Genomic DNA, 21036 nt, shown 5'->3' on the forward strand with positions numbered 1-21036 from the left:
AATTGTGCCAATACTGAACAGGGAAGAACCCGACCCAGGGCCAACGGTAGATTTCCGACGACCAGAAGCAGTAGGACGACGCTCCCCAGCGATGAAAGAAAGCGCCTGCGCTGGGACTCAGTTGGCGCCCGCCCTCCTGCTTTTTCGCCAGCCGCCGTTTCCACCCTCTTTCGCGCTTCGGCCTCCCGGGAAGCCCAGCCCCGAGCGTCGCTGAGCTCCGATTGGCTCCTTTGAAAGTCTACGGGCTGCCTGATTGGCGGGCCCCCGGCCCTTTAGCGCGGTGAGTTTGAAACAGCTCGCGCTCCGCTTCAAAGCTGGCTCTGGGAAGTTGAGGCGAGAGCGACGCGGACGTGGAGGCGGCCGCTGCTTTCGCCGCGGGACAGTAAGGCGGGCGGCCTCGCTGAGGTCAGGGTCGTTCCTGCGGGGCGTCTGCGCCGCGGGGCCCGGCTCGGAGGCCGCGGCTGGTGGTGGGAGGCCGCGGGGGGCCGCGCGGGGCCGGGCCGGGCCGGGCCGGGCCTCCGGATCCTAGGCCGCGCCCTCGCTGGGGCCCCGGGCCCGGCCCTCCGGGGAGGCTGGCGGGAGCCCCGACGCGGCGGGCGCGCTCCCGGGCGGGTGAGGCCGCCGGCCGGCTGAGGAGGCCGTCGGGGCGTGGCGCCGGCCGGACGACGCCGATTGCCGGGCTCCGGCCTGGGCCCCGCGCGCGCCGCCCTGCTCCCTGGCGTGGCCGGCCAGACCCCACCTGGGCCAGGTGCCCGCGTGGGAGCGCCGGCGGGCCCCGCTGGCCTGTGGGCCTCCCCGGGGTTCCCTGCGCCCGCGGCCCTGGCGCGCCCGGAGCTGTGGAGAGACCCGGCCAAGGACAGAACCAGAGGAGGAGGAAGCTCGGGGTGGCCCCTTGACTCTAAGCTGTTGTATGTGCTGTGCCATCGGCCCACAGGGAAGGCTCAGAAACGCCTCGAGAAAGCACATACGCGTGTGCTCAGTATTCCTGATCGGTCTTTGTTTAACACTAGAGCTCCCCATGTGCACGCCTGCTTGCTTGCTTCAAAGACCTGGAGGCCTCTGGGTAGGAGACGAAGCTGTGGTGTCGCGGTGCCGGGCCCCAGGGGCAGGGCCTCCAGAGGCTTTGTGAAGCCGCGTCCTCTCTGTGAGATTGTCACAGCAGCGACACGGAGAGCCGGCGAGGCCTAGGAAACCCAGCTTTGAAAGGCTTGCTCAGAGCGAGCTCGACAGTTGGATTGTTCGTCAGGCGTGTTAAATCTGGGCGTCGTAGAAGGGATGATTACCGTTCTGTAAAATTAAAAATGTCTAAGATGGGAACTCCTAGCCAGTGTAGTGCAACTTCGTTCATTTAAAAAGATTTTCTTGCTTCTACTTCTGGCATGATCCCGGAGACCAGTGCGAGCGTCGACTACCCAGTGACCTATGTACGTAATCTTATCAGGGATGAGTGTGTTAGAAAGTCAAGGTAATTCTACTCTGGGCTTCTGAAGTGATGATTTCTTTGGCAAACTTCTCAGCTGAGGACGTCTTGAAGGTCTTGTCAGCCTCTCAACTGACGTTTAAGCAGTCTTGCTGATGGTGGTTGATTATTACGGCCACAGTAGCTCTATTTGTGTCATTAAAACTTTTTTCCTTTTGAATTTTCTTAGAAAAGGGGTACAAATTCAGTCAAATAACATTATTTGACTTACTTAACACAAATAACATTTGTGGAAATGGCTGGGTATAACTGGCAGAAATTGATGCTCCTTAGAAGTGTTACATAAAGAAACACACTTGTTTTTTTGTTTGGGAGGGATAGATAAGTTTGATACCTGAATTTGAGGGTTAATCTGATTGCAAGAAGCAAAGTACTACACTGGCTAAGATATACAAATCCAATGTTTTAAGAGCTAAAAAAGGTGGAAAAATCTTATTGCAAAGGTCCCTTCCCTTGTAAATGTTTTAACATAATTAGTATTTATGGGAAATTAATACTGCAGTAGACACTGGAAAATGCTTTATACTATCATTAAAAACTTAAAACCATCTTTTGAGTTAGTGGCATATGATCAAATTAATTTTTTCTCTCATTTTAGGATCCTACCGTATCTGTTGATTAACTATGGAAGATTATACCAAAATAGAGAAAATTGGAGAAGGTGAGTGGTTTTAATAATAAAAGAGTTAAAAAATGGTTTGGTAATGCTCTAATATCTGGGACATGAAAACCTGTAAATATTTATTGAAATCCAATCTTTAAGGTGTCCTTCAGTGCTAATGTGCCTTGATTATATGTTCTTTACATGGTAACATAGGAACAAAATGTTCAGATTTCAAGAAAATTGAAATTATTCTGATAGGATTCCCTGCCAACCCTCTCCCATCCCCCTAAAAATCTTATATTTTTTAAGTACTAAACACTTAAAGCAATATTTGTATTTTGAAAACACTATTGAGATCTTGTGTTATGTTTTGGTGGGGAGAGGTTAGGGAAGTAGAATTTTTTTTTTTTTTTTAAGATTTTTATTTATTTACTTGAGAGAGCACAAGCAGGGGGAGCTTCAGAGGGAGAGGGAAAAACTGGCTCCTTGCTGAATGAACAGGGAGTCCATGCGGGTCTGTATCCCAGAACTCTGGGATCAGGACCTGAGCTGAAGGCAGACGCTTAATCGACTGAGCCACCCAGATACGCCTAGGGCAGTAGAATTCTATTAAGTTTAATAGTGTACTTTTAATCATGTACAATTCTTTTTAAGTGCTTTTACCCAAACTTTCTAAACTAGTATAATAGACTATTAAACCAATTTATTTATTTATTTATTTATTTTTTAATTTTTATTTATTTATGATAGTCACACAGAGAGAGAGAGAGAGAGAGAGGCAGAGACATAGGCAGAGGGAGAAGCAGGCTCCATGCACCAGGAGCCCGATGTGGGATTCGATCCCTGGTCTCCAGGATCGCGCCCTGGGCCAAAGGCAGGCGCTAAACCGCTGCGCCACCCAGGGATCCCTATTAAACCAATTTAAATAAATTTTTTAATTTCCCTTGATTTAAATGACATGTCATGTATACCTGCTTAAGCAATTCTAAAACAACTTTTTTTTTTAAAGATTTTATTTATCCATTAGAGAGAGAGAGAGAGAGAAAGCAGGGGGAGGCTCAGAGGAAGAAGCAGGCTCTCCACAGAGCAGGAACTTGATATAGGGCTTGATCCCAGGACTCTGGGATTATGACTTGAGCTGAAGGCAGGCACTTAAACAACTGAGCTACCCAGGTGTCCCTAAAACCAGTAACTCTTGTATATGATCATTCCCCTCTGTAGTACTTTCATTGAAGTTTTTAAAGAATGTTTATATGGCACAAGTGGAAGGGTAAAAATCCCTTTACTTTTTTTTTCCCCAAAAAGAATATATAAGTTTCTGTATAAGAGTTGGTATTAACGTTCTAAACTCTATAGGAACAAATGGTACACCTTTATGCAAAGCAATTTGCTATTAGAGTAATTTATGTAGGTCTGTTTGAGGGATATTTCCAATCAGTATATTTTTAGTGTGTTTCAAAACCGTATTTGTACAAGGAATACTACTAAAATCTAGGGGCGGAGTACTGGAAAGAATTTAGTAAGATAGTAATGAATAACTTTAGGTAGTGCATGGGTTAGAGATACATTCTTTTTCTTACCAATACTGTATTTTTTTAATCGCTTAAATACTTTCTTAAATCCTCTCAACTAAATTTTGTTTGAGTTGAGAATAAGTTTTGAATAACATATCTAATGTCTTCTACTTTGAGTTTTTCTTAATCCCCAGAGAATCAAATGAGTGGTGATTTTGTTTGTAACAAAAAGTTATTCTTAAAGTGTAAATGTGTTTTCCTTTAAAACTCTGGAACTCCTAACATGCAGGAGGCTACGTATTTGACTTTAGTTGAAATAGAAGCAGTAAAGAATATAATTTCAAATGTTGCCTCATTTCCTTGAGTTAAATGATTCCCATTCTACCATATGATGTCCTCTCAAATTCCCTGTAGAATTTTGGCCTCTGAGCTTCTGACAATTCTGAGCTTCTGGCTGTTCTTTCACATTGGAAAGCCACTCTGCTGCCTTCATTTTCATCTCATTGTTCTAGTCCAAGTGTATTTTGTAGTTCCCTATTTGTTACCCTTAACATCCTTTTTCTTTACTATACTGCAAGTAAGCTTTCTGAAGTTTGGGATTTTGTCTTGTTCACAACTGTTTGAACAGTGCTTGGCAGTAGTGTCTAGCACTATTGGAGATATTCAAATATTTGATAATAGCAGTATCTATTTTTCTATGTGTGTTTTTCTTTGTTTCTTTTTCTGGCTTGTATTGTCTGGACTACTCCAGTGCCTGGCTGTTTTGGATTATGTTGTGGTGGGCATTGTTTTTGAAAAAGTAAATTGTATCATAATACTTTCCCATGGTATTTTCTTTTGCTTTTTGCCAGATACTTAATCAAATTCTAGCACTAAAGTTTTGATATAAAAAGTTAAATTTCTTTCTCTCGACTTTGATTATTTCCAAACATACAGAGAAATTGAAAGATAAATTCAGTGAACTTGTAATACCTTTTGCCAAGATGTTAATTTTGTCACATTTACTTTATTATGTGTGTGTGTTTAGCATTTTTTCTTTTGAGTCACGTAAAGTAAGTTGTAGGGATATGCTTTATTTCTAAATACTTCTGTATGTACTTTCTGAAGAGTTAGCTAATGTTACGCATTCATATTTTTAAAGATTTTATTTATTTATTCATGAGAGCAGAGAGAGAGGGGGGAGAGAGAGGCAGAGACAGAAACAGGCTCCATGCAGGAGGCCTGACATGGGACTCGATCTCAGGACCCCAGAATCACGCCCTGGGCCGAAGGCTGGCGCCAAACCTGCCACCTTAGTCTTTTTAAATTTAGAATAATCCTCTTGACTTTTCCACCTTGACACTTGAACTTTTTGACAACTTGATTCATGTCTTAAATACATCTAGACTTTTCTTGTTATCTAGAATTTTCAGTTATTACAAAGATGTTCTCTGGTTTCTTCTGAATTACAAAGATCTGAGTATTGTCACATTCTGTCATAAGAAAATGTTTTTTTGGATCATAGAGAGTAGCTATCTATATCCGTGATGTGGGACCTAACTTGGCCTTCATTCACTCACTAAACATTAAAGTTTTTGTGCTTATCATTTAGTCTCCATAACTTGATCATAACTAACATTTTTAAATTTAATAATATGTAGTCCATTTCAGAGTATATACTATGCATTTTCATAAATAATTTTTATTGCTTAACCATTAGAATCATTCTGCTTCGTTTAGAGCTTTGTATGTGTAGTTATAAGAGTAATGGTTCAGAGTCCGAAAGAAGAGGCAGAGCATTTGTGATGTCTAAATTGAATAAATACTAAGTGTTATCTATAAGTTAATTCTTCTGAGTAAATTTTAGGCCCAGATGAGATTGTACATTTGAAGGAGAGAGGAATACTAAGGGGAAGAATTAGTTCTGAATTTACCATTAACTGCTTATTAGACGACATCATGATGTATTTGCATGCAAATTACAAATCTTTTTGAGTTTGCTTTAACAGTGTGCCAGATAATTATGCTACTGACTTACCTACTTTTGTGTTTTATGATGCAAGTATAATTGATGTCCAAAAAATGGACAGACTTTAAATGAACAGAAGGTTACTTACTTTTAAGAATGGTTGTGAAGATCAATAAAATAGAGTTTTTAAAAAATCTGGTATAATTTTGGTTATCCAAAAGTCAAACTAAGGGGCACCTGGATGGTTCAGGTGGTGAAGTACCTACCTTTGCATCAGGTTCCCTGCTCGGTGGGGAGCCTGTTTCTCCCTCTCTCTCTCTGTCAAAGTTTTTTTAAAGAACAAAATAAAACAAAAGTCCTACTTAATCCAAATTTAATCAAAATAATGTAAAATGGCTTTTAGGTCAAATTAGGTCTTTAAAATCACACCAATATTTAGGAAGACAGACTATTGTATAGAATTTCTCTATTTAAAACAAAATTAGAATAAAATTTATATAACATCATCAAACTATCCTTAATATTCTAGTTAAGCCAGTAGATTATTTATTTATTTATTTTTAATAAATTTATTTTTTATTGGTGTTGAATTTGCCAACATACAGAATAGCACCCAGTGCTCATCCCGTCAAGTGCCCCCCTCAGTGCCCGCCACCCAGTCACCCCCACCCCCCTGCCCTCCTCCCCTTCCACCACCCCTAGTTCGTTTCCCAGAGTTAGGAGACTTCCATGTTCTTTCTCCCTTTCTGATATTTCCTACCCATTTCTTCTCCCTTCTCCTCTATTCCCTTTCACTATTATATTCCCCAAATGAATGAGACCATGTTTGTCCTTCTCCGATTGACTTACTTCACCCAGCATAATACCCTCCAGTTCCATCCACGTGGAAGCAAATGGTGGGTATTTGTCGTTTCTAATGGCTGAGTAATATTCCATTGTATACATAAACCACATCTTCTTTATCCATTCATCTTTCGATGGACACCGAGGCTCCTTCCACAGTTTGGGCCAGTAGATAATTTGATAGTAGTTCTTAGCCTTTTTCTAAATATTGCTACCTTTGAGGAAACTGATAAAAGCTACAGAATAGATTTCCTTAGAAAAGTGCACTCTAATCACTTTTGAAGTTATACTGATGTTCTAGAAAAATAGGTCATTCAAAATTTTATGTAAAGTCAAAGGGTTCAAGATCTCCTATTTTCTAACCTCAGTTTAAAGATTTTGTTTAAGATTTTTTTTAAGTAAGCTCCGTGCCCAACATGGGGTTTAACCTCATGACCCTGCAAGGTCATGCTCTACCTATAGAGTCAGCAAGGCATCCTTCCAACTTCAGTTTAAAAAGCATTTACCTGGGAACTGAATGGATTCTGTATATGAACTTTTTAAGCTAACTAGTCTATCTCCCTTAATGTTGGCACTTCTGTTCTTGGTATCCACCAGCCTCCTGCCCAAGATCCCTTATATTGACATTGTTGCTCATTATCTGAAGCTTTTATATCAGAATCTCTGTTCTTGTTAACTTCCAAATGGGTGTGAGGCTTTTGTACTGTATAGTCGATATTTTGAACTTTAATAGATTTAATAAATATTTAGTAAAATGTTTTAGCCCCACTCTTTTCTAGATGAGGATTATTGACTATTTGAAATGCATAAAGCACTCTACACAGTTTTCTGAAAGTCACAGTGCCTCTGGTTAATAATTTCTCAGCCCAAATCTTTACTATTTGACGCTGCTTTATTGTTGGATGGGGTACTTGAGAAGAGAATAATTCCAATCTGCAAAGGATTCATTTTCTTCTCTACAATGTGCTGGGAAATTATTGGTTATTTAAATTTAAGGGAAAATTGTAACAACTACATGAATTTTATTTCTAAACTATAGACACGATAGGTTGTAGTTGCCCTCAATTTCCTTTTCGAAGTGATGAGGGTATAATTATGACTAAGATATTTCCTATCTGGTCACAGAGACATTTCTATAATATGACACTTTATGGGATTCAGTCATTTTTTTAAAATCTTAGTTTGTGGAGGGTGTCATATAGTAGACATTTACTTTGTCTATTTCAGGTACCTATGGAGTTGTGTATAAGGGTAGACACAAAACTACAGGTCAAGTGGTAGCCATGAAGAAAATCAGACTAGAAAGTGAAGAGGAAGGGGTTCCTAGTACTGCAATTCGGGAAATTTCTCTATTAAAAGAACTTCGTCATCCAAATATAGTCAGGTATGGTATATCTGAATTTAAACCATTTTCCGCATACCAGTTCAAATGTGAATGTCAATGTGGAAATTTTTACATTTGCTTAATATCTGGTCTAACTTTGCTGAGCGGAATAGGAGCCTACTATTTTCGTTAATTGAAAAGGTCAGACATAGGAAGATTAGGCTTAAAGCAGGAGCAGGGTCAGAGGAGTGTGATGATAAGAGATTAGTATTGGGGGCTGGAAAATCAAGGTAAACTGGCCAAGGGAGAAAAGGAAATACTTAATACTTTCTTGTAGGCCTTTATCACCTGTACTGATCTGAGCTCTGGTCCTTGAAGACCCCCAATCAGATTCCTAAGACGGGTAGCTAGGTCAGATGAAAAAGAACAGTGTTGGACTGGTGTTTGGGGGTTTGTTTCCTAGTAGTCCAAGTTAAGGTTTAATTACATTTTTGTGGGACTGGAGATAGCTACTATTAAGGGTTCCTAGTAAGTTTTAAATTTTAAAATTTTTATAATTCACTGAAAAGCTCTGAGCAACAAGTAATTACCCTAGAAATTTTTGTTTTTTAAGAAATTTTCTTTTGAAATATAAGTGGTTTGGTAGCACCTTCAGCATAATAAACTTAATTTTCAGGTGCTGCCCTGAGTATCCTTTCTCAAATTCTAGTTTAGTACTAAGGTTTTCACTACTAGGAAAGCTACCCATCTTTTCTTTGCCAAAACAGTATGTATTTTTTGTTACAGAAAATTTCTTAACAGCCCTACTTTTTGTGATAGCCACTGCTAAATTTATGGATGTTTTATTTTGTAAGAGGTCAAAAGTATTTGGTAGATTTTTTTTTTTTTCCACAAAATTATTTTATTCTCCAGTCTTCAGGATGTGCTTATGCAAGATTCCAGGTTATATCTCATCTTTGAATTCCTTTCCATGGATCTCAAGAAATACTTAGATTCCATCCCTCCTGGTCAGTTCATGGATTCTTCACTTGTTAAGGTAATAAGCTTACTTAATTTTATTAGTATTTATCCACTGTAAGTGTCTACTGTATAGAAGTTCTGTATTTTGGGGACATATGCTTGGAAAGAGTGTAACTTCAGTTAAATTATAAATGTAATTTTTTAAAAAGCATTGAACTCTAAAAGTAGAAGTCTTAACTGCCAAACCACTCCTCAGATAGGTAGCCATTATTAGTTTTTTAGTAGTCTTACAGATACTTGTGTGTCCTTTGAGTATACACACACAGTTTTACAAAACAGCCCCTTTTTTTTGTGAGACATTCACCATAGAGGTTTTGCCTGTCTATCAGTGTTTGGTCTGTTTATTTATTTTTAAAGATTTTATTTATTTGAGAGTGAGCATGAGCAGGGGGGAGGGGCAGAGGGAAAGGGGGAAAGCAGACTCCCCACTGAGCAGGGAGCCCAAGGTGGGCTGATCCCAGGACCCTGAAAGCACATGATCTGAGCCCTTTGCCAAAGGCAGATGCTTAACTGAGTGAGCCACCCAGGCACCCCTGGATCTGATTATTTAAACCAATTCCATACTGATAGACATTGAAGTTGTTTTCCAGCTGGTGATTCATGCTGTCATGAATCATGCTGCAGCAAATCCTTACGTTTATTTATCTTTTGCAACTTTATAGAATAAATTTTTTTAAAGTATTTACTTATTTATTTTTTTGAGACAGAGTACCAGGGAATGTGCAAAAGTGGTGGGAAGTAGCAGAGGGAAAGGGGAAGCCGACTCCATTTTGCACAAGGAGCCAGATTTGGGGCTCAGTCTCAGGACCCTGAGATCAGGACCTGAGCTGACACCAAGAGCAGAATGCTTAACCGACTAAGCCATCCAGGCGCCTCTAGAATACATTCTTATAACTTGAATCAGTGGGTTGGAGATGTATTTAAGTAATCTCTACACACCCAGTGTGGGACTCAAACTCAAAACCCCAAGATCAAGAGTTGTACTCTCTTCTAACTGAGCCAGCCAGGTGCCCCAGCCTATACGTGGTCTTCACTGACATTTCTATTAGGGTATTTTTTCACTGGTCTCTAAGGTCCTTTCTGCTAACACATTGATAATATTCCCTTTATTCCTTTATATATGCCATTAATAATTTTTATAATATATTTAATCTTGTACATGACTTTTGGACTTTAAGCTTATATGTCTTAAGTCTCGCTCAAAGATCATGTATATTAGAACATATCTTTCTAGTAAGTTGCCACACCTCCTTTTTTGTTTTTTTGTGTGTGTGGATGGATCAAAGGTTTATTTATTTTTTATTTTTTAAAGATTTATTTATTTGAGAGAGAGTTTGTGGGGAGCAGGGGGCAGAGGGACAGAGAAGGACACTAAGGACACTCCCCACTGAGTGTAGAGCCCAATGTGGGGCTTGATCTCATGACCCTGAGGTCTTGACCGGCCAAAATGAAAAGTTGGATACTTAACCAACTGAGCCATCTAGGTGCCCCTCAAAGGTTTATTTTGGTATAGGAATTAGGGGTCTTGATTTTTTTTTTCCCCCATAGGGCTAGCCATTTGTTCTAACTTTATAAGTCAATACGGTTACTATGTATACTTCATATTTCTGTAATACCTGGTTGCTTCAAATGATAATTACATTGTTTTGGCAACACTTGTACAATATTTTTTCTCTGAGCTAATCGCATATTATGATAATTGTCTCTATTTAAATATATAATCATAATATTCTGTTTGTCTTTTTTTTGGAATCATGACCAGTACTACCAAAGAGAAAATTAATATGTAATGATAAGGAATAGAAATGGACCAACCTTATTCAAAATAAAAATAGAGTTGCTATAAGCATATATACAAAAGTTTAAAAAACTATTTGTATAGACCTTATGAGTTAAGAATTGGGGACAAAAAAATAGTAGAAGACTAAATGAGTTCAGATGGATGTGTCCATAAGGAAAATATCTTTGTCTCAAGTGTACAAACAGGATGCTGTATATCAATTCGCTTCCCACTCCCAAATGCTGCTTGTCAGTCTCAAAAACCTGAAAACTTTTGTGTTAAATTATTTCCCTGCATTATAATTTCTTAGATCTTTGAAATAAACTCACCAAGATTATTTAGAAAATCACTATGTGGGACATTTAAGTTTCTAACTTACTTTCTTCTTCCAGAGTTATTTGTACCAAATCCTACAAGGGATTGTGTTTTGCCACTCCAGAAGAGTTCTGCACAGAGACTTAAAACCTCAAAATCTATTGATTGATGACAAAGGGACAATTAAATTGGCTGATTTTGGCCTTGCCAGAGCTTTTGGAATACCTATTAGAGTATACACACATGAGGTATGTAGAATAGTGTTTTGTGATGGCTGGTTTATTTTCTGTATTTGTTCATTAAGTCAAGCAAGAATCCATGAGAAAGATTTCCATCCTGCCAGCATGAATTTATTGCCTTTCAGCTCCGAACTCACCCTTCATTGCATGGAATGTGAACATCTTACTGGTACCTTTAAATATTCTTTGCCAGCTGGTGTGATGGCAGTAGAATGTGCTAGAGAGGCACTTGCAGGAAGGAAAGGATTTTCCTTGCTACAGTTCTAAGAGTTATTTCTTATTAGTGTCTTTTTCTAACCCTCTGTTATTTAATAATTCTTTTTAGTAAACTTTCCCCATGCAAATCATTGCATGTGGTTTCTGTCTTCTGATTGAATCCTTTCTGGTATACAATCAAATTGGCTAAAGGTTTTGTTGCTTAAGGGTTACTGTTTCAGATACGTTTAGAAGCTACTAAATATAATCAAGTTTTGTCAGTGTTCTACAGAGGACTTGGCATTTCATTTGTTACTTCCAGAGCCAAAGGGAGTGTTGACTTATATAGTAAGGGACTGCTGGAAGACGGTTTTCTGTGTCATTGTCTATCCCTGGGCCCAAAGACTGTCTCAAATCAGAACTTATAACAGTGCTCATTTGGTTAGATGTCTTGGCTTCTTTTTATCATTTTTTCCCATGGCTATATAAAAAAAGTAAAGATTATTTGGTTCCTATTGGCTTAAGCAGATGCTACTGATCTCATTAAGTTAGAGATATTTTTTCCAGCCTGATAAATTATGGATACTAAAATAGTAGATCAGCTCTAGACCACTAATAAACTACTATTTGACTTAACTCATGTTTTTAGCATGTAAGCAGTATACATACATGCAGTGCAGTGTCATGCCCAAATCAATCATCAGTGACTTTTTTTCTAAGTGAATGCTTATTTGACTATTTTGATTCTTGCACTATAATGATTTGAAAAGCTAGAAAAGGGCTGATATGCTTTTATGTTTTTTTAATTCCCTTGTGACTAGGACTTACAAATGAAATATTTGTCTTCCATTTATTTTGTGTATAGTTAATTGACTTTCAAACAATATTATCAGAGGCAATCATGGAACTTTTTAAAGGACAGCCATACTGAAATATAAATATTAATATTTATATTTAGTAGTTCAATGCACTGCATTTATTCATTGTAAAAATTTGCTTTGTAACAGGTAGTAACACTGTGGTATAGATCTCCAGAAGTATTGTTGGGGTCAGCTCGCTACTCAACTCCAGTTGACATTTGGAGTATAGGTACCATATTTGCAGAGTTAGCAACTAAGAAACCACTTTTCCATGGGGATTCAGAAATCGATCAACTCTTCAGAATTTTCAGGTATTTTTGTCTTATATTTAAGCTTTTAAGAACTTTCAAATGAAATAATAATGAAGGCAATGTGTATGTAATACTAAGATTATATTTATGCTTTAGCTAATATTTTTTTGTTTTGCTATGGCCTTTTAGAGCTTTGGGCACCCCCAATAATGAAGTGTGGCCAGAAGTGGAATCTTTACAGGACTATAAGAATACATTTCCCAAGTGGAAACCAGGAAGCCTGGCATCCCATGTTAAAAACTTGGATGAAAATGGCTTGGATCTGCTCTCAGTAAGGAGACCCTTTATACTGACTTCAACAGTATTGATTCTGAATGTACCTGGGAAATAGAAAACTAATATACATTGAGCTAGGCACATAACTATTATGCCTCTTATGTTTAGTGTATTACTGGCTCCATTTTAGATACCAAGAAACACTAGTGGTTTTGAGAGGTTTTAGCCTTAGTTGTTGTTTCATTTTTTTTAATCTTTTAGGTAGCTATAGATACTCTGAAGGAGAGGCCAGGGTTAATACACCTTTACTTTTAAGTAGCTGGTTTGTAGTAGCCTTCCTTTATAACTATTTGTCTCAGTGTTTACTACTTTATAGTTTATCTGAGACATAGGTGTTTTCATTATTGCTTGATATTTTTATTTATTTTTTTTAAGATTTTATCTGTTTATTCATGTGAGATCCAGAGAGAGACAGAGACATAGGCTGAGGGAGAAGCAGGCTCCATGCAGGGAGCCCGATGTGGGACTAGATCCTGGGACTCCAGGCTCATGCCCTGGGCCGAAGGCAGGTGCTAAACCACTAAGCCACCCAGGCATCCCTATTGCTTGATATTTTTAGTTGTTAAACCCTTTTACTGCATGAACTCTCATTTCCCACTTTGTGCCTCATTTCTACATCAGAAAGGTTAGAAGGATTAATGTAATTCTTAAAAAAAAATTTTCCCCTTTACTAACTTGTCGTTCCCAACTCATAGTTGTTTTCTTTAAAAACAAGACAAAAAAATCTATTAGGATAAAAAATTGTCCTAGGCCTGCTTTAAGAAAATAGTTGTAGAACAACGTTTAAATATTGAGCTTTTTAGACAGAACTAATTTTTATGAATCTCAGTGAATATAATTACAGGGAAAAAATAAGGTTTGGGTAGGTTTCTTTTTTTTTCTTTTTTTTTTTTTTTTTTGGGTAGGTTTCTAAACAAAAAATAATTTCTGTATTATCCTGTAAATCTTCTAATTGGTCTTTGGGCTCCTTTCAGCATTTATAAATCATTATGCCACCAAATTCAGCTTGGATTTCCAAATGGCTTGCAGTGAAGTCCGAAGTCCTTTATCTGTCATTCAGATGTTTATATATTGATATTGTTGATTTGACTTAGAGGGTCTTCCATATCCTGAGCTGAATCTGTCTTTTTCACATCTGTAATTCTTGAACACAGAGAATTTCACTTCAGTCAATGAAACAAAAACCAAATACTGTGAATCATGGTTCCTTAGTCTAGCTAATCTTGACCTCTTTGACTGGATCATGATTTGATATTAGGGGCTGTCCTGTACATTGTAAGATATTTTAACAGCATCCCAGTCCTTTGCCCCATAGATAACAGGAACATATTCCTCTCCATTGTATCAACCCAAAATGTCTCCAGACACTGCCAGATGTTCCCTGGTAGGCAGAAACCCACCCAGATGAACCACTGCTGTAAATCATCAGACTTTGTTTCAGAGTTAAACTCCTTAACTATATAAGAACTTGAGCAAGTTATTTAACATCTGAGTCTCAGTGTCCTCGTTGTAAAATGGGACCAGTACATAGCTTTTGTTGTGAGGATTAAGGAACATAGTATGTCTGCCAAGCACTTAATATAGTCCTTGATACATGATAAGAGTTCAAAAGGTTACTAGAGGGTAAAAGTATATCTAGTCCGCTTATTGATTTGGTTTTCTTTAAGATAAAATGTAAAATCAATATTAAGCTTTATGTAGTCTTTTCTGGTGATGTGTAAATTAAAACTTTAATACTAGATTGTCTGACCATAATTTAGTGACTCATTTTAATTGTGTTTATAACACATTGTGCTCTTGTTCTGTTTTTATTTGGAACTTGCTGGAAGCTACATTAGAAACCACTATAGTTAATTGCCACCATTTCAAGAATGTTATAAATAACTCTAATGGCCATTTAATTCTCAAAGTAAATATAATTAACTAGATATCTTTCTAAAATTTATGTCCTGGTTTTAAAGCTATTTCTGAATGCTTGTGTCTTAAAGCATAATTTGTAACAAAAAGAGGTTATTGAGATATCTATATTTTAAAAAATAGGTTATCTGGAGCTAGAGGGTGAAGTATGGCGAATGAGGCATTTATGTGGTTGGTATTGAACTAATGGAAATGCTTCTGTAGTAGTTTTTTATTAAAAGTATTATGGGTTATTGGTAGAAAAATTAAGGATTTATGGAGTTTTTTTTAATGGTTCATTTCTTAAATAAATAACTTTTTTTTCTTTTTATCTTTCCCCTTCAGAAAATGTTAGTCTATGATCCTGCCAAACGAATTTCTGGCAAAATGGCATTGAATCATCCATATTTTAATGATTTGGACAATCAGATTAAGAAGATGTAGCTTTCTGACAGTTTCCATGTATCAAGAACAGATAGTTACATTTTTACTGTTAACTTTGTCTATTTTTGTTTGTGTATTTTTCTTTGTTGTAAACTTAAGCTATACTTCATCTTCTGATTTCAAAAGTGTAACTTAAAAATGTAAATATTGTTCTATATGAATTTAAATATAATAATTCTGTATATGTTTATAGATCTCACTGTAACAACTGTTTGTTACCATAATAAAACTATAAATCTAGTATTGATGTCAGGAATTTAAAAAATTTTGAGTTAGCTTAAATCATATCAAATCTTAGAGATTGGTTTAGGAAAATGTGCTAATTTCAAAAGTTCATAAAGCTTTGAAGTCTTTTGATGCTCTGTGTTTAAATTTTGTCAGTTGCTTGCTTTGGAGGGGTAACTGTACACCTGCCTAAAGATAAGTATTTTTCTGCTGGTATTTCAATTTGTGACCTAATGTTTAAGCATTCAGAATGAGAAAACTATCCAGATTTGAGAAATGATGCTAAATTTATAGAGGTTTTCAGTAACTTATAAAACTAACATTAGAGCATGCCAAAGTTTGTGAAGTTTTACAGTCAGAGATCAAGGGCTGCTCACAGCAGGGAAGAACATTTAGAAAATTTATGAACTAGCCTATTTTTAGGTAGGTTTTGAAAGCTATTTGTCTAAGTGAATTCTTTTGCCTTGGCCAGAGGTAATAACTAGAAAAAAGAGTTGCTCATCTTGGCTTCCAAGTCTGACTTGAAATCTGTTTGTAAATTTTGACATAATTTTTGCCTTTTATCAGCCTTAGAAGATTCTAATTTACAAGTATTTAGCTAAAATCACTAGCCTTAAAATTGTTAAATTAATAGTCCTGCTTATTGTGATTCCTATCTATAAGGAGCCTAATTTAAATTACTTGTTATAGCCAAGAGAAATGTCTATGGGAAGTTTTATCCTTCCTAGTGTACATCTATCTGTTATCTAACCATAACCCTCTTTTTATCCTGGTTACCTATGGCTGGAATGGGCATTCCTGTGTTGTTGGTTGCATAGGTAATGTGTGATCAACCTAATCTACATTGTCTTGGAATTTTTGCACTCTAGGAGAAAGTGTGGGTTATTTTCTTTGGTAATGGGATTTGTAAGATGAGAAATTTGTTGGCCTTGTTCTAGGTCCTTTGGTAGAAGCCAGCCTGCTATTATTAAGAGAATGCAGAACCTAGAAATGGAAGTTGTTTGGGGTCACAATGTAAAGAGTTCAGATTTCATGGTGGGAATTTGGTAAATGAAAGGTCACACAGAAGATTTCATTGAGATGGTGAAATGACATATCTACAGACTTGAATATTCTTACCTATAAAGCGGAATGTTGGATTGGTTCTGTTTTTCAAATTGTGGATTGCAGTGGCTCAGGACCCTCCTCATCCTCTCCCTTCCCCGTCTCCAAAGAAGACTGGAAACTCCATGTATCCTCTAGAATAATTTCTTGGTACTTCTGTTTCAGTAATGTATAGATACATGAGAGTTACAAATGTTTAAGGCTTTCTGGATTTGGTAGAAATTGTATGCAGCCTCACGGTGATTGCTCCATGGAGTCTAATTTGAAAAGTCAGAAAGGCCTCAATTTAGAGCCTACCTTGTGGACCAGGGAAATGAGATGGTAGAGCTGATCAACTGCTGTAATGAGTGTCCTACTTATTTGTGGAGTCCTTATCTCAGCTTCAGTGGCTGAGTGAAAAGTTACTGAATTCGGTCCCCCCTCATCTTGTGCATATTTTTAAATTGGCTTGTGCTATGGTGCTTGGGAGTAATTTTAAAATGGAACGTGTCTCTGGGCCAGTAGCTCTTAAATATTTTGTACGCTCAAAACACCTGAGACTAATTCTAACATTTCTGAGCAATTCTGAAGTTGAAAATTGGGAAATGTATCCTAGGAAACTATTTTTTCAGAAGTTCGCCAAGCTGATGCTGATGCATCCAGTTATCTGTTGGTGATGTTTAACAACTTTGGACCTACGTCTAGTATTGTCTTAAAATTTCATGGCATCAGGTAGTATCTTTAACTTGTTCTATTTCTGTTTCAGTCTGTATCCTTTAGTGAGGGGAGATGGCTATATATTTTGTCACCAATGTAAGACTTTCATATACACTTGAGTATAGCACTGTGACAATTGTCCTATGTTAGCATTGTCCCTAGTCTATACAGGAGTTTTTTTTTTTTTTTTTTTTAAGTTTAAATATAAAAGCAGTAATGATACAGAGGTTAACACATAATGTATAATCTTGACTATATAGCATATGTAGATGTAATGTTCTGAAAAAAATAGTATTTTAGAATTGAGTTAATAAAATGGCCTAATAAAAGGTCCTTTGGGGACTTAGATTAACAGGCTTAAATAATTTCTAATCAGCAAAATAGCTCTTAACTGGAAAACTTGGATGGAACAAACTTTTTTTTACATCAGTGTGTTTAGCAAACTGCTTTATAATCGGTCAACTGCAGTCCCATCTCTCTAAGTAATTGGCACATTCACAGGGGTCAGTGGGGCTCCTAGGACCATAGAGTCATTTTGCATGTGGATGGAACAGAGACACTTAGGAATGAGTGTGAAGAGTCATTTAAATAGGTTTGGGACAAAATGGGTAGAGTATTGAATGACTAAGAAAAAGGAAAGGATGGAGGGATAAAAAGTAAAAGACCTTGAAGGGGAGGGATTTCTGACTTAAAAGTAGCATCTAATAGAAGGTAGAGGTGGGGTAGCAATGGTATTGGCAAGCATTGTCGTTTTAGTTCGTTCAGTGAAGTTTAACGATGTGTTTGAAAACAAAGGTAGATATTTTCAGTCCTGTGCCTTAGTGTAAATTTCAAGTTTCTAAGATACCTCAAAAACTCCAGAAGAGGAGGGGGAGCCTGGGTAGCTCAGTTGTTTAAGCATCTGCCTTCGGCTCAGGTTGTGATCTCAGGGTCCTGGGATCCAGCCCAGCGTCGGGCTCCCTGCTCAGTGGGCAGTCTGCTTCCTCCCTCCATTTGCCCCCGTCCCTGCTCATGTTCTCCCTCAAATAAAATCTTTTGAAAAAACTTCAGAAGAAATGTATTGTGAGTTATGCACTTGGTTGTTGAAGAGGAGAAAAGGTCTCACAATATGCTGAATGTCTGCTTTTCCAATTTGCATTAGGAACTCCTGGAGAGCTAGTTAAAACATTTCTGGTCTATGCCCAGCTTCCTGTAGGTTCTATGTGGCAGGGAATATGCTTTCTTAACAAGTTCCCAGGTGATGATGCTGATGGTCCAGGGACCAGAGTTTGAGAATCACTAATGAGTAGTTCTCAGAATTCCAGAGAACTGAAGAGAAGCTCAGCTATTTGGCCAACATGTTGGGTTTGTTAGGGGGAAGTACAGGAGGTGCAGGAGAAATGGGCCTAAAGTCAGAGATACATTTAAAGGTCAAACTGGAATTTCAACCTAAACCTTCCATTGTTATTGTTGAGGAAAGTGAAGGTGTGATGTAAAGGTTCAAGGCTTTAGAACCAGAGAGGTTAGGGCTTGGCTCCAGTTCTGTCATTTCTGTCTGTGACCTTGTATAAGTTACTCAATGTATGTGAGTTGGTTTCCTCATTTATACAGTGGAAGTAATAGAACTTATTGTTTATATAAATACATGTAATGTTTATATAAATAGAGAAAGAGGATTGTAGGATTGTTGTCAGAGTTCGTTTTGCCAGGCATCCTGCATATATAGGACATGTCCATTTTTGCCAGGATTCCCTAAATATCCTTTTTTCAATATATTACAAAAAATTGAGCAGTTAGTGCTATTTTTCTGCTATAGTAATTGGTGCTTAAATCCATTAAATAGCAACACTAGATGGGGGAAAGAGTATAGATAAGGTTCCTAGAACAAGGTAATTTCATTGCACGCTTAGTTTTTCTCGTTGTCTCTTAAAGCACTTCTTTTACTTTGTCCTTCACTAAAGTTGTAAGTCCAGTGAGGGCGGGGACCATGTCTTGTTCTTTCATCCTCCCAGCCCTTGGTCTAGTACCTCAAGCATTTAAGTTTGCCCCGTGGTAGTGGCACCTCACTTTCAGTAACAGTTGAATCTGAGTTGTGAGCAGCCACTTGGTTTAAGTGTCTATCCTCTGTTTTTATAGCAACTTTATAAGGGAACAGGCATTCGTTTTACAGATGATGAAACTAAGATTTGTAGGATCTTAGTTAACCTAGGTAACTAAGGTAACCTCCCAAGGATCCCAAGGCTAGTAAATGCCAGAGCAAGGAAGGATCTGGGCTTTTGCTTCTAACTCTGGTCTTTCCATGGCATCATGTTGGTTCTTAAGATAAATTCATAAAGTTTCTAGTAGTTAAAGCTTAAGTGTATCAAGTTTCAAAAACTTAAGAAGAAAGAACTGAAGAATGCAGGCAAAGAACTAAAGCCAAGGCAGTTCAGATGCCAAGGAACACCAAGCTCAGTGTTGTCAAAACCAACATGACAGGCCTACAGGTCTCTTAGCACCAAAGCTCCTGACACATTATCAGAAACCTCCACCTCAAGGTTGAAAGGACCAAGGTCACCAAAGTAAGAACAGTTTTTAGACTAGTCCATTTCCTATCCCATTTTAGGTAGCAATATCCCTTTCTCCTGGGGGAAGCCCGCTACTGCATGCAGTCTTTTTGGGCTTCTTAATTCTGGCTCTCCACTCCTCGTTGCTAAGGATGACTGAGATTGGATCAGTCACAGTATACCACAACCCAGCAGCAGTGATTGGTTCAAGAGGACCTAAACAAGACCCATCAGGGTTCTTTTTGTTACAGAAATCTTGAGAGAATGAAGTCCTCTTTCTACTGATATTGTTAACCTGAGAACATGACTACCACCCTAACTGGAGCTGCCTGAGCTGAGAAAGTAATAGATTCCTGGAGCCGTATAATGTCCCTGGTTCTGGTCCTGAGGCCCTGGTTCCTGCAGTGCTGCTTTAAAATTGTATAAGCTACTCAGTATTCCTGGTAGGTGTAGGGATTGTGGGTTTTGTTTTGTTTTAGCTTAATCTAGTTTGAGTTGGGGTTCTGTTTAAACCTCAAGAGTCCTGACTAATTCAGCTGTCAGTATTAAGACAATTGGATGAATAAGTTTAAGTGAGCCCTTAATTTAAGCACCCTTGTAGTTATAAATTCTTACACAATTAAGTATCTTCCTTCTTTGAAAGCTCTTTCTCATAATCATAGTTTTCACTGTAGCTTCTAGTACTGGTTGTGTAGAATGGTACTGATAAAAATGTATGCCCATTGACCTTTCAAAGAACCTAAAAACTTTGGGGGAAATGTTTGTATTATGGATACTTATTCTATCAGGAGTAGAAATCTGTAAAATCCACTTTTCTGCAGGCAATTTCTTTTCCTCGAGATAGGATTTCACAACCATGCTCTACTTCTCTGTTAAGAAAACAGTGCAATAAAAGAGTAGAATGTATTTGGAAAATTTATTTGCTAATGAGTATTAGTTCTTTATATTTGCAAAGAACTTTATCGTGATTAAGTAGCATACGTTATTTCAGTAGACAGAAGCTTCCTATACTATAAAAGTGTCTTGAACTATAAAACCACAAGAATAATTATACCATAACACATTCTTTATAATACAGAAAGAAAAGATACACTTCCCAGCTGAACATAGCCATTTGTCTCAGTGGTTCTGGTATTATGACAAACATATTTATGTGCAAGAAAATATAAATGTGTTCTTCATGAAGTGTGTTCACTGCTTCAAGGATCCAAATGGGAAGCAGAGCATTTGCTCCATCTTAAATCTTGCTAGAATTTGAACATAGTTTTAGAAGTGCTTTTTGGCTTATTTGAAATACTTCTCATGCACAAGCACTAATGGAAAACGGCTCAGAACATAAAAAGATTGCAAATTTCCAGGTGAACACAGAATGTTTTTTTGACCCATCAACATCAATTTGAAGCCCCATGAACTGGATGACAAATGTAATGTGAATTA

At 37.8% G+C, this 21036-nt stretch overlaps 1 protein-coding gene across 3 annotated transcripts; it reads left to right on the forward strand.

Annotated features, from left to right (window-relative positions):
• The first annotated feature begins 202 nt into the window (after positions 1-202).
• Positions 203-20518, forward strand: CDK1 (cyclin dependent kinase 1). 3 transcript variants are annotated; one of them, XM_025434661.3, is made up of 8 exons: positions 203-280; positions 2079-2141; positions 7617-7773; positions 8626-8749; positions 10906-11076; positions 12270-12433; positions 12563-12704; positions 14951-20518. In XM_025434661.3, exons 2-8 carry the CDS (start codon positions 2105-2107, stop codon positions 15047-15049), a joined length of 894 nt encoding a protein of 297 aa, XP_025290446.1. In that variant the 5' UTR covers positions 203-280; positions 2079-2104; the 3' UTR covers positions 15050-20518. The 3 variants fall into 3 exon arrangements, with proteins under 3 accessions (XP_025290446.1, XP_025290444.1, XP_025290445.1); XM_025434659.3 differs by having other exon boundaries at positions 265-405; XM_025434660.3 differs by lacking the exon at positions 203-280 and adding an exon at positions 723-1424.
• Positions 20519-21036: the final 518 nt, after the last annotated feature.

Source organism: Canis lupus, chromosome 4, assembly GCF_003254725.2.
Source record: "Canis lupus dingo isolate Sandy chromosome 4, ASM325472v2, whole genome shotgun sequence".
NCBI classification, from domain to species: Eukaryota; Metazoa; Chordata; class Mammalia; order Carnivora; family Canidae; genus Canis; species Canis lupus.

Coding starts and splice junctions, on each gene's coding strand:
- CDK1 (XM_025434661.3), top strand. CDS start 2,105: ATGGAAGATTATACCAAAATAGAGAAAATTGGAGAAG. Junction 2,142..7,616: donor AATAGAGAAAATTGGAGAAG/GTGAGTGGTTTT, acceptor TGTCTATTTCAG/GTACCTATGGAGTTGTGTAT. Junction 7,774..8,625: donor CGTCATCCAAATATAGTCAG/GTATGGTATATC, acceptor TTTATTCTCCAG/TCTTCAGGATGTGCTTATGC.